General features: G+C 34.4%; 1 protein-coding gene across 1 annotated transcript; it reads left to right on the forward strand.

The window, feature by feature from the left end:
- The first annotated feature begins 1,376 nt into the window (after positions 1 to 1,376).
- Positions 1,377 to 14,942, forward strand: LOC126692731 (pentatricopeptide repeat-containing protein At1g22960, mitochondrial). The gene is made up of 6 exons (XM_050388436.1): positions 1,377 to 3,931; positions 11,066 to 11,512; positions 11,754 to 11,887; positions 13,325 to 13,438; positions 13,581 to 13,749; positions 14,480 to 14,942. The coding sequence occupies exons 1-6, from the start codon at positions 1,727 to 1,729 to the stop codon at positions 14,816 to 14,818; spliced, it is 3,408 nt and encodes a 1,135-aa protein (XP_050244393.1). The 5' UTR covers positions 1,377 to 1,726; the 3' UTR covers positions 14,819 to 14,942.
- The last annotated feature ends 345 nt before the right edge of the window (positions 14,943 to 15,287 follow it).

Below are 15,287 nucleotides of genomic sequence, written 5' to 3' on the forward strand. Positions count from 1 at the left end.
CCAGCTCTCAATTTCGCTTCCTCTCCCTTTTGTTATCAATTCCAATGTCCTTATTATCCTAAATGTACCTAAATTAATTGTGAAGTTGCTATACGTAACCATCAATATCATGTGGTATTTTTTTTCTTCTGCGGTGAGTGCTTCCAAATAATCTTCCACCACTCATAGCTTATCAGATGAAAGGTGCACTTCTTGCTACGTCCCCCTTTCCATCCATCCTTGCACAATCACACGACCTTAGTCTTTTGGGCACGTGCATTCTCTATGCACCACATATGTATGACACTATAGCTGCAGGAATTAAAACGTCGACCAGCTGTACCTTATAATATTGAGGGGCCGGAATAAGTAATTTTAATTCTTTCTTTGGGTATGTATATAAGTTAACTGCTAGCCTAACACTATTGAAGGTTGTTTATTCAATTTCTTTTCTAAAATATTGAACTAGATAAGTTTTAGCTATCATTTTTTTTTTCCATGTGGGGTTGTATGGAGTTTAATGGAAAGTTGTCATTAAAAATTATTTTGTAATATGCTTGTAACTTTACTCATTTTATAAGATATGTTTTGCTTCCTAAAAACTTCAACATATTGAATATCTGAATTTAAGAGATTATAAACTTTTGTGAGAAACACACAAGGGCATTCGAGGCGAGGCTGGACCATAGCTGCCAACCCCCGTTCCTCAAGGGCATTACCTTGTCTTGTCCCACTCCATCTCTCATGGAATCCCATCTCAACTTAACCCATCTTTACTCCACTTATAAATTAGAGTATATCCTAATACAAGTATTGATTAACACAATAAGAAAATAATACTAAATCAATGTACCAATATGCATCCATACAATAACATAAAACCTTAATCTATCAACATAATAGAACAAAGCAAATTCTTTATCAAGCAATAATACTCAATAATGCAAACAAAATATTTAACACTAATACAAATTATAAATTTCACACTAAATTGTATAACAAAACAATAATGCAATCTCCAAAATCAAACATTGAATTAAAATAAGTAAATATACAAAGTTTCTAATAGTTAGAATATAGATTTTGTAATTATTAAAAAATAAATAAAATTTTAGTGATATACATTTAGGATGGAACAATGTGATCAAAATCCATTCCCACCCTACCCCAATGATCAGGGCAAATATTTTGCCCCATCTTCATCTCGCTACCTTTTCGATAACGGATTGAAATGTGATAGTGAAATTGCCATCTCTAGGCTATGGTTAAGCTTAGGTCAAAATGTCAATAATTTTGAAATTTGGGTAGGTAGTGTCGATTGTAGAAAATCGGGTATACTGAGTCAAACATTTGATTAAATTTAGGAGTGCGTTGTAATTGGTAATTTACCCAAAAAAAAAAAAAAAAAGGAGGAGGTATCCGAACCAAAGAAAAGAACCACAGTGATCCGAACCGGACCCAAAACCCAAAACCTCCGAAACCCCTGGGCTGGAGTCCAGAATCCATGGCTGCATCTTCTACACCTCCTTATTCAAACCCTCTATCGGAGCAGCCACCTTCTTCTACATTTCTCTGCGGCAGAGCTCTCTCTTCCAAACTCAAGCTCCGCCGTCACCACCATCAACAACAACAACCCTCTACCATGTCTCTTTCTCAAATCCCAACAAAACCCACATCCACAATTCTTTAAATCCTCTCTCTCTCTCTCTCTCAAAACATCTAACGCATGGTGTAGCTTCTCTACTCAATGACCCACTGTGTGCGAGCTTCTAAAGCTTTAGCCTTTACTACAGTTTCACACCCTTTTGCGCTCAAGGTACGTTTTTTCTTCCCTTTGTTTTCTTCTTTCCATAACTGTCCCGCTAGTACTACAACCATAGGCATAGCTTCTACCACCGCTACAATCTCTGAGACCCAATACAGAGACCTTATTTTCGATACCATTGAAGAAAAGCCCTGGGCTTTTTGTAACAACAACTGGGTATCTGATCAATTTCGAGCTGTTATTGTTGACCCCGAGTTGTTCATCCGAGTCCTTGATTCGATTCGGATTAGACCCAGAATTGCTTTGCGGTTCTTTCGATGGGTTGAGGGTCAACCGGGGTTTAAGCGGTCTGAGTTTGCGTTTTGTGCTATGCTTGAAATACTTGTGAAGAATAATTTGATGAGGTCGGCTTATTGGGTGGTGGAGAGGGTTATTAGTGTAGATATGCATGGAATTGTGGATGTTTTGGTTGATGGGTATGTTGGTTATGAGGTTTCGGTTAAGCTTCTCGATCTTTTGTTATGGGTTTATACGAAGAAATCCATGATTGAGCAATGCTTGTTGGTTTTTGATAAGATGATTGCAAATGGGTTGTTGCCGGATGTCAAAAATTGTAATAGGATTCTTAGGATACTTAGGGATAGAAATCTTGTAACTAAAGCTAGAGAGGTTTATAGAATGATGGGGGAGAGTGGGATTAAGCTGACGATTGTTTCTTATAATACTTTGTTGGATTCGTATTGCAAGCAAGGGCAAGTGCAGCAAGCACTCGAGCTTTTGTCCGAGATGCAAAGGAGAGGGTGCTTTCCGAATAATGTGACCTATAATGTGCTGATTAATGGGTTGTCAAAGAAAGGGGAGTTAGAGCAGGCCAAGGGGCTGATTGGGGAGATGTTGAAATCAGGATTGAAAGTTTCAGCTTACACATATAACCCATTGATTTGTGGCTATTGCAAGAAGGGATTGATTGTTGAGGCATTACGTTTTGAGGAGGAGATGGTAATTAGAGGAGTTAACCCAACTGTGGCAACTTATAATACGTTAATGTATGGCCTCTGCATGTTGGGAAGCATGGTGGATGCTAGACAGCGGTTTTCTGATATGTTAAAGAAGAATGTGACGCCAGATGTAGTTTCATATAATACTCTAATATATGGGTATTGTAGGTTGGGGGATATTCGGGAGGCTTTTCTATTGTATAGTGAGTTACGATGGAGGAATCTTGCTCCTACTGTTATTACCTATAATACTCTTATAGATGGTCTTTGCAGGTTGGGGGACTTGGATGTAGCTCAGCAGATAAAAAATGAAATGGTCAACCAAGGTATTCATGCTGATGTTTTCACTTATACGATTCTGGTGAATGGGTCTTGCAAGATGGGAAATTTGGCAATGGCTAAGGATTTCTTTGATGAGATGTTGCAAGAAGGATTGAAGCCAGACCGCTTCGCATACACAACTCGGATAGTGGGTGAACTCAAACTTGGTGACACATTAAAGGCATTAAGTATGCAAGAAGAGATGCTAGCTGTGGGGTTCCCTCCTGATTTGATCACGTACAATGTTTTCGTAAATGGGCTCTGTAAGTTGGGCAATTTGGAAGAAGCAAGTGACTTGTTGCAGAAAATAGTTCGTGATGGTCTTGTTCCCGATCATGTGACATATACTAGCATCATTCATGCTCATTTGGAAAATGGACAACTTAGGAAAGCCAAAGAGTTATTCAATGAGATGCTGAGTAAAGGCATATCCCCTTCAGTAGTGACATACACGGTACTAATTCATGCGCATGCGGGTAGGGGGAGTCTAGAACTGGCATATATGTTTTTCTTGGAGATGAAGGGGAAGGGTGTTTTGCCCAATGTGATCACCTACAATGCTCTGATAAATGGTCTTTGCAAAGTTAGGAGAATGGAGCAGGCTTACAAAATTTTTGCGGAGATGGAAGAAAAAGGACTACTTCCAAATAAGTATACCTACACTATTTTAATAAGTGAGAACTGCAACATGGGCAACTGGCAGGAATCTTTGAGATTGTATGTAGAGATGCTGGATAGACAAATTCAGCCTGATTCTTGTACACACAGTGCACTTCTAAAACAGCTAGACAAAGATTACAGATTGCATGCAGTCCAGTACCTTGAGAGTTTAATTCTAGGTAGCAAAGAAACTTCTGAAGTGAGGACTTGAAATATCCCATTGTGGCATTCTTGCTGCCTCTGGTGATTGTTGAGAGAGAGCAATGTCTATAATTTGGAGTAGTCCAATCAAACGAAAAGTTGCTCCACTAACCATTGGGTAATTATTCTTGGGACAATACATTGATTTTCCTTGAAAGTACACTTTTACATAGTATTATTTCCATATGTTGTTGTAATCTTCTTCCCTTGATTGATTTATAGGATGGAGCTGCTGATGGGTGAATTTGGAAATTTCAAAAGTCAATGGTCAAATACCTATTTCATTTTTGATCCATTGTTAGCTGCAACTGAGCAATACTTAAAACCAATCCTTGGATCGGATCAATAAAATTATATATTGGAGGCAGAATTATGCTTCAAAGAGTCAACAACAGGTATACAGATAAAATTCACAACTGTATCAAGTTGTTTCTAATAATTCTCTGACAAGATTATATTGTATTTATTCATTCTTTTAATATAATTTGGAGGAGAAAAAGGATGGGATGGGTGGGATATTGCTTCTTCTTGTATTATTGTGAATTTGATTATCTTAATCTAGATAAAAGATTTTGATGAATAGTACCTTGTGTTTTCCAGAGTTGCAATTAATTACTGGAGTGAAAATTTCACATCTTGTAGTTTGTACTATTTTATCCGTTATTCCATGGCAACTTCTAATTCCATAGATCAAAACATTGTGGGGAAAAAAGCATCCCCAGATGTGGTGTGTCTGTTAGATAATAAGAAAAGGAAGTAGAAAGAGAGGGGGGGGGGGGGGGGGAGAAAAGCTATTATAATTTAATGTTTCCTTATTCTCAGTTTCAAAAAAAACCTAAATCTTTAATTTACAGAATTCAAGAAAGAAAAGAAAAATGAAGGTGTCGAACTGATGTTGTGGAGGAATGTCTTTAATATCATATTGGTAAAAAGTGTTGACCGTGCCTGTGTATATTAGTTTTTCATCAGAGATGGTTCTTCTCCATAAATGAATATCTTCTATTTAAATCCAGATGATCATATCTCAATTTCTGTGTTCTTAGTAGTTAGTAGTGTGTGTGTGTGTGTGTGTGTGTGTGTGCACTGCAGGAAAAAAGTGTTAAAATAGCATATTGGATTGCCAACACATTAACATAATCACTTACTGGTTTATCTTTAAGTTTCAAAAATGAACAGAAGTTTGTACCTTTAAATGTTGTGGTCTTTAATTTTGAAAAAATGAATGGAAGTTTGTACTTTTACATGTTGTGCTTGTGCCTTCTCTTTTTGGATAATTCGATGGCTGGGGGAAAGGGGATTTGAACCTAGACACATTCATTGGAGACACCAAGAGATGCTAGTTGAGCTACAAGTTTAGGATTTGGAGAATTTATGGATCTAGCATTTAGAATTATGGAAGAAAATAGTTATTGCATTGTGTTAAGAATTGAAAGGTGGTTTAATGAGTTATCAATGGCTATTTGGTAGAAGAAAGAATGTGGGGTTGTAGGGTTTTGATAGGTAACACAAACAAAGGGCTTGATTGGGTTATAAGGAAGAAGAAACAGAGAGCATTTTATGGTCTTTAGCAGGTTTTATGAACAATACCATGAGAATCTGAAGAGGGAAAAATAGAAGAGAAAGGGAAGAAATGAACATACAAATGCCAACATACCTCAATGCTCAAAACACTCAATATAAAATTAATCAACTTCATCTTGTCTAAATTAATTGAGCATAATATATATATATATATATATATGGACTCTTTCTGGTATTAGTGATTTAGACTCTCAGTAGTATTAGGATTCTTAGTTTGATTAGTAAACTAAAAACCTAATAAAAGACTAACCTAGACTCAAGAGAAAATAAAACCTAAGATACTTAAGGTCTCCTAGAAAATTCTAGATCCAATTAAACTACTAAAATACCCTTAATTCACAGGAATTGCCAAAATTACAAATTTTCTCTTGACTATGAGGTTGACCATAACTAATAAAATAAAAGATTGATACCTAGACCTTTAAAACAACATGACTTTTTCTGCAACTGGACTTCACATGTGGACCCCATAAAATAATTTTAGAATAGGCGAAATGACAAAGTAATAGATAATCATTTTTCTAGGGCTGCATCAATCTGATCCTCTATAGGAAAAAAAAGAAAAAGAGAGAGAGAGAGAGAGAGATTAACATATTACTAAACTACCCAACCTAACACTTTTTCTTTTCTTTTCTTTTTTTTCTAAAAGGAGGAGAATTTTGATCATCACTAGTTTCACTAATACTTGGAGTTGTAAAGGCAAATTTGAGACATCTTTCTTTAGAAAAGAGGAGTAATGTTTATTAGGCATTTCAAACCCATAGGACTTATTGGTCATGAATGATGATTGCTAAATTTTTGTTGCTAATTTCTTAATGAGGAAGCTGAGAACAATTTCCCTGAAGGAGGATGAATCTATGATGCATTTACATTTTGTATATCTTTAGATTCAAGCCTACATATTAAAAAAAGTCTTTGGAGTTTGGATTCAAGCTTTGAACTTAAAAGCTTCTTCTATGTGTTTTTTCATTCAGCTGGATTTTTTGATGGTTTATTGGCATGTGAGATGTGTTTGGATTCAAGCCTTGAAGAATGAATTCTGGAATTAATAGAGGAAATGCATTTGCACTTGCACCTAAACTGTTTATTTCTCTGCATAATTAGTTGTTATCTTCCAATTTCTTAGGAAGCTTTAGTCAACTTGAACAAAGAAATCTTCATTATTTTGTTTACTTTCTTTTTGGTTATGGGGGCCTTCAATAATTATATGGTGATGGTAGTTCATGGTTGGTGGTGGTTTGTTTTATTTGTTTTAGGCAGTTTGTTAGATTGTTACGTGAGGTTCATCACCTCTCTACGGATGATTTGATCCATTAAAATTTGGGAGTGATGGGTAGCAGATTATTTCTTGGAAGTGATTTGATTTGCTATGAAGTGATTTATTGACTAAAGATTATTGGGACCTAGAAAGCGAGGACAACCTATACCAAAGGAGACAAATTCATACCCTGCTGATTTCTAGGGCTTTGCTTTGCTCAAATGTTATTATCTTTGATGCCCATGCCTGCTTGCTCTCTCATCCCTCCCACCTTTCCCTATACCTATGCTTCTATTCCCTTCGCTGGGCGATTGACAAGTCCTTTGGGCATCTGGAGCAGCATATGTAACTGAGGTATGCCACTAGACCCAGGTGCTTGTTATAAAGGCACAAACCTTACAATGGGCTATAGCATTAACCTGCGTATGAGTATATGGGTTCCTGTTAAAGAGAATATAATTAAAAAAATAAGGGGTTTTTATTTATTTATTATGTAAGCTTTACTCTAGATGTTTTATGGTATCAAGAATGAATACAGCTCAAACCTTTTTTATTTATTTAAATTTTGATTTTTAAGTTATACATTCACTCAGACTTGGTAGGTTTTAACTCAAGACCTTACCCTCAACGTTGCACTTACAAGAGGAAGAGGCGCTGTTTAAGGTAGAGCTCTTTGGCAAATACAGCCCAATACCTTTACCATTAAATGTAAGTTTGTATCATAATTCAACTAGTTTTGGTATCATTGATGTAGATGCATGGCATGATATGAACAAGACATGTATAGCACCATGTCAATTGTTGGCTTCACCATCCTTTATTTAAGAAAATCATTGAAGTTCAAATCTTAATTTTGTATGCTTTGGCAGTTCGAATTTTCTGTCATCCTTCCTGCATCTCGAGCTTCTAATAAGTCGGTGCTGTTTCATATAGAATAAATAAATAAAATTAATTATTTCCTTTTTGTTTTGTTTTGTACTGTTTCATCATTCTATCCTTTTTCTTCTTATGTCACGGTCATAGAAGTTATTAATTCTACTTTGTTCTCTATTCTGTTTGGTGGATAGAAACTAGGAGCTGTGTTTGTATCCGAGAGAGAGAGAGAGAGAGAGAGTAATGGTGGATCACTTATTGCTTCACTGTCCTATTGCTTTGGAGTTATGGTCTATAGTGTTTGGGTTATTCAGAGTGTATTATGTTAACGCGGAAGTCTGTTGTTGATCTATTTGCTGCTTGGCAAGGGTGATTTGGAAATCATAGAAATTGTATTATTTGGAAAGCTGTTCCCCATTGTGTGATGTGGTATATTTGGAGGGAGAAGGATAGGGATGCTCAAAGTGTTGAGAACATAGAAAGAAACATACCGGATACTAAGTTGTTCTTTTTAAGAACTCTATTGGATTGGATGTCTACTATGGGTTGAATTTCTTTACCTTTAATATATGATTTGATTGACGTTTGTATACATTCTGCATACTTTGGGTGACTCATTTTTTTGGTATTAATAAAATTTTATTACTTATCAAAATATATATATCAAAGGGAAAAAAAATAGGTATCTATTTGGCATAACTGTTGGATGTGGGATACAATTTTTGTTAGAAAAAATGATGTGTTATGATGAAGTATTAGTAACCTCTTCATTTTTTTTGGGAGGGGTTGGTAAACTTGTACATCCATGAATTTGGTCAGGAAATGATATGTAAAACATATAAAGACAACTGAATAAACTTGTTTTCCAATGAATATCAGAATGGGCTCAATTGTATATTTGCTACTTGTTTATAATTTGTATGCTATATAAGGAGAACACAGTTTTAACTTCTCACCAATGAACAAAGATTTCAAAGTAATATTGAAAGAAGAAAAATGGCCCAAAGTAAATTGTGGCGGAGTGGAAAACTGGGAAGGACAACAATACATTAATCATCAGCCTTGACGCGCAAGATTCCAAATTTCAAAACCGTGAATTACAATGTTTTTAGTTTTCCTCCTGTCTTGGAAACCACCGGTGCATGTTAGCTTACAATTTGCATGATTAATTTTGGTTGAATTCAAGTGTCATCTAATCTATAAAAGAAAAGAAAAAAAAAAGAATAATATTTAACTAATTGCTGCTTGTCTTACTATGTTTTAAGGGGGGCTAATTCCATTTTTGAGACCATACTGCATCCCCTTGATTCTGTTTTCTTTTCTTTCTTCCTTCTTTAAAAAAAAATTATAATCTTATGAATACTCAACTTGGCTTTACCTTTTGTTTTTACCTAAATAAACAATACATTTCAGAAAGGAAGAAAAGAAGTAAGAGAGTTGCCATCTACTCAAGAGGACAAAAAAAATGATGATGGAACTAGGAAGCTGGGGATAAATCCCTCCAAATTACAAAATTGAGTTCACATGCATTGCAATATTGTTGGTCACAAAATCTAATAAAAGTATGAATTACAAACTAGCCATAAATGGATTTTAAGTAGTTCTCTAGCTTCAAGAATGAGATGCTCAATTAATCAATGTGGCTGCAAAGAAGAATTATGTAAGGGCAAAATCACTTTCAATGCATCCCCTTTAGAAAACACATTCTTATGTTCCAACTCAACTGCTTTTGATATTGCTAAGGGTGCTCTATGCGCTCAACTTGATCTAAAATTATTTTTTTTCATTCATTTCCCTTCTCCCAAACGAGCTATTAGTGGTTCTTGTTCTTCAACTTAACACAGTTTAAAGTTCAAACAAAAGAATTTCTCTCATGGTTTCTACCCACTGTTGCAATGCAAGATTTTTCTTCTCTCATTGCTACATCAAAATTGATCTTCACAAAATGTGGGATAGGGGTTCCCATTTGCTGCTTCTTAGATTAGTTTCACCTGCAAATTCCCAAGAGAAAAAAATGATCTATATAGGTTTTTAGAACATGATAAAGGATCTGCAAATTGCCAAGAGAAAAAAAAAAAAAAAAAAAAAAAAAAAAAAAAAAAAAAAAAAGAATCTATATAGGTTATTAGAATATAAACATAAAGGATCTTGTATTGACCCAAGAAAAAGTAAAGAATCAACATTGTACCCTAAAATGATTAGGCTAAACACAATTAAGGCTTATTGTAATTTATAAAACCCAAATTGACTTCGTATATATTGGATGTGGAACTCATCACACATCCGCACAATATAATTAAGCTCTAACCACGTATGCACTATACCCCAAAAGGACTAGTATAGTCATAAGTAAGACTTTTTATGGTTGTTTATAAAGTCTAAATCAACCCAGTATATGCCTGATGTAAGACTCAACACACACCCACAAAACACACACTCACCTAATTCAGTTCAATATTTAAACGATTCTCCCAAAATAAAATCAATATTCAATCAATTTGGGGCATGATAATATTAAATACTAATTAAGAGTTAAAATTATTGTATTTGATGTAGATTTCAAGTTAGCTATAAACTTGAGAGGGATTTGTAACCTATTTTATAATAATGAACTTATCACATTGGGACATTTATGTTTTCCTTGAGAAATGGTTGACACCTTAATTTTTGTGTATGATTGATCTTTTTTTTATTTTTTTTTTTTTATTTAGTAATTTTATGAATTTTTTGAATATTGGTTAAAATTATTTATTGAATTTCTTAATTCACATAAAATAAGACTGTAACCCTACAAATTCACCTCTCATGCATTTTTATAACTGCAGTGGCCTAAATGAGAGGAAATTCTATACACACTTCATCTCATACTATTGTTGGTCTCATAACTCTCATTTATATGATCTAAAAAATATCATTTAGTGTTTTTTTTTTTTTTTTAAGTATAATTGTTCCAACAAAACAATGGACAGTAAGACCAATGCTGTCTCAAGCATGCAAAAAAAAGAAGGGGGGGGGGGGGGGGGGGGGGGTGTCCTCCAGCTTAATTGGTCAAAGAACCATTCCATTTGTTGTCTAATGTCTACCAGAAGATGGGGAGAAAGAGAATTGAAGGCTGTGCACTTTTGCTTGTTCCTATAAATCAAAGCTACATGCATACAAAGCTTGGCCTACTTGAAAAATCCAAGAAATTCAAATGTAAAGCCACAATAATTCCCTCACAATGTATTTCTTACATTTAGAAGTGACAAAAAGACATCTACCCTTGCTTCCAACTTTGTTGTCGATCAGCCCAAGGATTTTAGTTTCACCACTATATTATTTTATGACATCGAAACTACCTCCCTTCAGCACACACACAAGGGCTTTTTTAATGCTTACAGCTCTATGACAAATTTCTCTAAATTTTGTCCTTTATTTAACACACACAAGCCTTCAATCTATAAAGCTATTTCATTGCCCATTTCTCTGTTCCAACCTTTATCCCATTTACATGAGAAAACAATGGCTGCTTTCTCATATCCATCCTATTTTATAAGGGCATCTTCCAATACAGATAGTCATGACCAAAACAAGCAAAAGCTAAACAACATAAGAATTAATGGAACTTCTAGTATGTCCTCCATGAAGCCTGATACACTGAGCCAACCTGCTGGAGTTGCAAGCACATACAATTCATTTACTTCTGTTAACGGAAATAGCATCACCACAGAAGAGCTTCGCCAAAATATTCCAACAAAGAAGCGATCTGTGGATCCTCATCGCCAAGGGCTCATCATTGAAGGAGGTGTCGGGTACAGGCAAACTGTTGTCATAAGGTCCTATGAAGTTGGTCCCGATAAAACTGCGACTCTTGAGAGCATCCTCAATCTTCTTCAGGTGAGAATAAAAAAGAACTTGTTCAACCATCCTTTTTCAATCACACATGCACAAAAATATGAAAGAAGATTATATTTGAATCACTTCAACAACAAAATAAATTAGTATTTGAATCGCGTTTTTTATGATAGGTGATATATGAAAGTCTCATATAGCAAGTGATAAGTAATTATATTCTTTTAGTGTATCTTTTTTTTTTTTTTTTATATGGTTGCACTTAGGAGTATTCATTATTATCCAGGAAACAGCATTAAATCATGTATGGATGTCTGGTCTTTTGAGCAATGGATTTGGTGCCACACACGGAATGGTGAGGAACAATCTTATATGGGTTGTCTCAAGGATGCACGTTCAAGTGGATCACTATCCAATTTGGTTAGTCCTATATTATCCTTCTTTACCTTTTGATGATCTACATATTTAAATGGCTCAAGGCCCTTGATTGACAACCTTTAAACTTTCTGACTATGGGTCTATTTAGGATCTGCTTATTTTGTTGAAATTGAAAATTTTTTACTAAAAGTACTGTAAATAAAGGTAAAAGTTAACTGAAATAGTAAAATAGGACCCATAAATAGTACTAAAAGGTACAGTGTGGCCCACGAATAGTAGCAAAAATAAGCTAAATAGTAAAATAAACTAGCAAAATTAATCATGTCAAACGGACACTATGTGTGCATTTGGATTGAGATGGAAAATTAAAATTATTTTACTATTCAGCTTATTTTTGCTACTATTTATAGACCACACTGCACATTTTGATATTATTCATGGGCTCCACTGTACTAATTCAATTAATTTTTACCTTTATTTATAATACTTTCAGGAATAAGTTTTCAATTTCAATAAAATAAGCAGTATCTAAACACGCACGGTTATTTTTCTCCTCTCTTTTTTCCCACCCTTTTCAATGATACGTACGCTGTCGTTTAGTACGTTGTCCAAAGTAAAATTATCTGCATCTCTTTTCATTATAACGCAAACTACTTTCTCCCACTTCAAAACTTGGTAACACTGCTGCATACGAGCTAAACGAACTATTAAAAGTTTAGGGTTGGTCGAACATGGCCGAGTTTGAGTTTATTACCGAATTATATTATATATTCACGTTTATTTTTTATTTATTTATTGAATATGTTTGAGATTAATCATGAGTTAATTTAATTAATCTTTATCTACATATAATAAACACTACAACTACAATTTTTTTAAACCTCTACAAATCTATACTAATAACCATATTATAGTTAAAATGATATAATTTAAGCTAAATTTGTAGAATGATTTTTGTTTATTAACTTATAAAAATTATATTCACCAATCTTAGGATTGTTACAAATTATATATAATTTTTTTTATACTACAACCTTATATTACCAATAAATTATAAATAAAAAATTGATATCTTTTGAACTTTTTTACTAACTTGCACAATTCAATTTCAAGTCTATATGAATATTTTTTTATATATGAATACATATAAAAATATAATATTATTAGATATATTTAAATCGTGTCTTATACTCTTGAACTTTTTCACATGCGAACAAATCATTATATTTGAGCTTGACTTGTTTATTAGTAATGTATCAACTTAAGTTTGAGTTTACCTCATTTTTAAAATTACAAACATAAACAAGTATATTTCTGGAGCAAACCCCTAACTATTTATCTTCATTATAGATTATAGACCAAAATACTATATACAACTTTCTTAGTTGATAAATTAGTTTCCAACTATAAACTAGGGTTATTTCTAGCATGAACCCTAATCATAGCACAAAAGTTCATATGGCACTTTTCTGCCTGCAGGGGAGAGGTAGTGGAAATTGATACATGGGTTGGAGCATCAGGGAAAAATGGAATGCGACGAGATTGGCTTGTCAGAAGTCAAGCCACAGGCCATGTTTTTGCCTGTGCCATCAGGTATTTCTTATGAACTTAATTTCCATCATATCTCTTTGAAGTATAAACTCAGCTCAACTCAGTTAAGCTTTAATTAATACCTACTAAATTGGGTTCTACTTCTACTACATATGCTTGTACTAATAACTTAAATGTGAAACAGCACCTGGGTGATGATGAACCAGGAAACAAGGCGCCTCTCAAAAATGCCAGAAGAAGTGAGGGCTGAAATATCACCCTGGTTCATAGACAAGCAAGCAATCAAAAAGGATTGTCCAGAAAAAATTGTTAAGTTGGATAGTAAAGCAAGAAATATGGACTCCAATTTGAAGGTAAATAAAAGACAACTCAACTTCATTACCTTAATATACACATTCCAAAGCAAAATAATAAGTTGGATAGTAAAGCAAGATATATGGACTCCAATTTGAAGGTAAATAAAAGACAACTAAACTTCGGGTCCGTTTGAATACAGCTGAAAACTGAAAATTGAAAACTGAAAAACACTATAGCAAAATAATTTTTAAATATGTGAATAGTACCGTGAGACCCATTTTTAATGAAAAAGTTGCTGAAAAGTGAAATTTGTGGGTCCGTGTGTGCACTGTTCATGGAAAAAGTCAAATATTTCGGCTCAAAAAGAAAAAAAAAAAAAAAGTAGCTGAAATGCAAAACATGCATTTGGGAAGTGCAAACGCGCTTCCCAAATGCACACTTCATTACCTTATTATACACATTCCAAAGCAAAATAATCATATGCTGAATATTGCAGTTTTCTAGGTCAAGAGAATTGATTTGGACATGAACCACCATGTAAACAATGTGAATTACGTAAGGTGGATGCTTGAGGTAATACACAAATAGATTTGACTTGCGTCTAATGCTTTTAGATGTGACACAGACATGACATAATATCCAAAAAAGATCACGTGTCACTTTTGTGTCCCGTCTAGCGATCGATACACTTGACCGAATCTTTATCACCCTACACAAAAATAACATTGCATTGCATCTTTTGCCTGTCAACTTTGAGTTTCTTCAATTTTCTTTTTCTTTTAACAGACCATCCCCGATGAGATCTTGGAGTCTCACAAACTGTCCACTATCATACTAGAATATAGAAGGGAATGTGGAAATTCAGACATAGTTCAGTCCCTTTGCAATCCGGACGAAGGTGGAATTCTTGAGGATGGATTGAAACATAAAAATGGCATTAGTCTAAATGGATTTTCTCTGGCATCAGAAATTCTTGAAGGTAGTGGACTCTTGTGTAACTTTGAGAAAGTACCATTAAGGTATACATATCTCCTCCAAGTTAAAGGTAAGCGTGGAAATGAAGAGATTGTTAGAGGAAGAACCACATGGAAGAGAAAGATGCCCTCCAAGCCTTTCACTACATAGTAAATCATATAGACAATTGAATTGGGATTTAGAAAGTTGCCCATAATCAAGTAAAAAATTTATGTTTGAATATGCTTCAGAGGGAAGCTGAATGAAGATCCAAAAAGTCGTCCAAGAGGACATGAGAAGTCCTTTAAGGGTACCAGTACAGTATAAAAAAATAAAAAATAAAAAAAATTCAGAAATTGAATTGAGTGAAATAAGTGGGTATAGCTTGAGTGGTGATTATTGTTTGTAAAAAAAAAAAAGTTCTGTAAGAAATTTTTTCAAAGATCTATATTGCTCATCCTTTGTGAAAACATTATTTGGTATATAGTAACAGTTTCGTAGTTCTCATTATGAAAAGCAAAAAAGAACATAGTTTCAACTGATGATTTCACACCCCCCCCCCCCCCCCCCCCGGGGTGGCGGGATGCACGTCTTCTCTTTGATCCCTTAATTCAATCACACAATGAAAGAAGGAAGCACA

The sequence above is a fragment of the Quercus robur genome, chromosome 1, assembly GCF_932294415.1.
Source record: "Quercus robur chromosome 1, dhQueRobu3.1, whole genome shotgun sequence".
Lineage (NCBI taxonomy): Eukaryota > Viridiplantae > Streptophyta > Magnoliopsida > Fagales > Fagaceae > Quercus > Quercus robur.

What these genes read in the sequence shown, in the direction of transcription:
- LOC126692731 (XM_050388436.1), top strand. Translation starts at nt 1,727, where the DNA reads ATGACCCACTGTGTGCGAGCTTCTAAAGCTTTAGCCTTTACTACAGTT. An exon ending in GCATCCTCAATCTTCTTCAG is followed by an intron (nt 11,513 to 11,753) that starts GTGAGAATAAAA and finishes ATTATTATCCAG; the next exon opens with GAAACAGCATTAAATCATGT. An exon ending in GTTTTTGCCTGTGCCATCAG is followed by an intron (nt 13,439 to 13,580) that starts GTATTTCTTATG and finishes AATGTGAAACAG; the next exon opens with CACCTGGGTGATGATGAACC.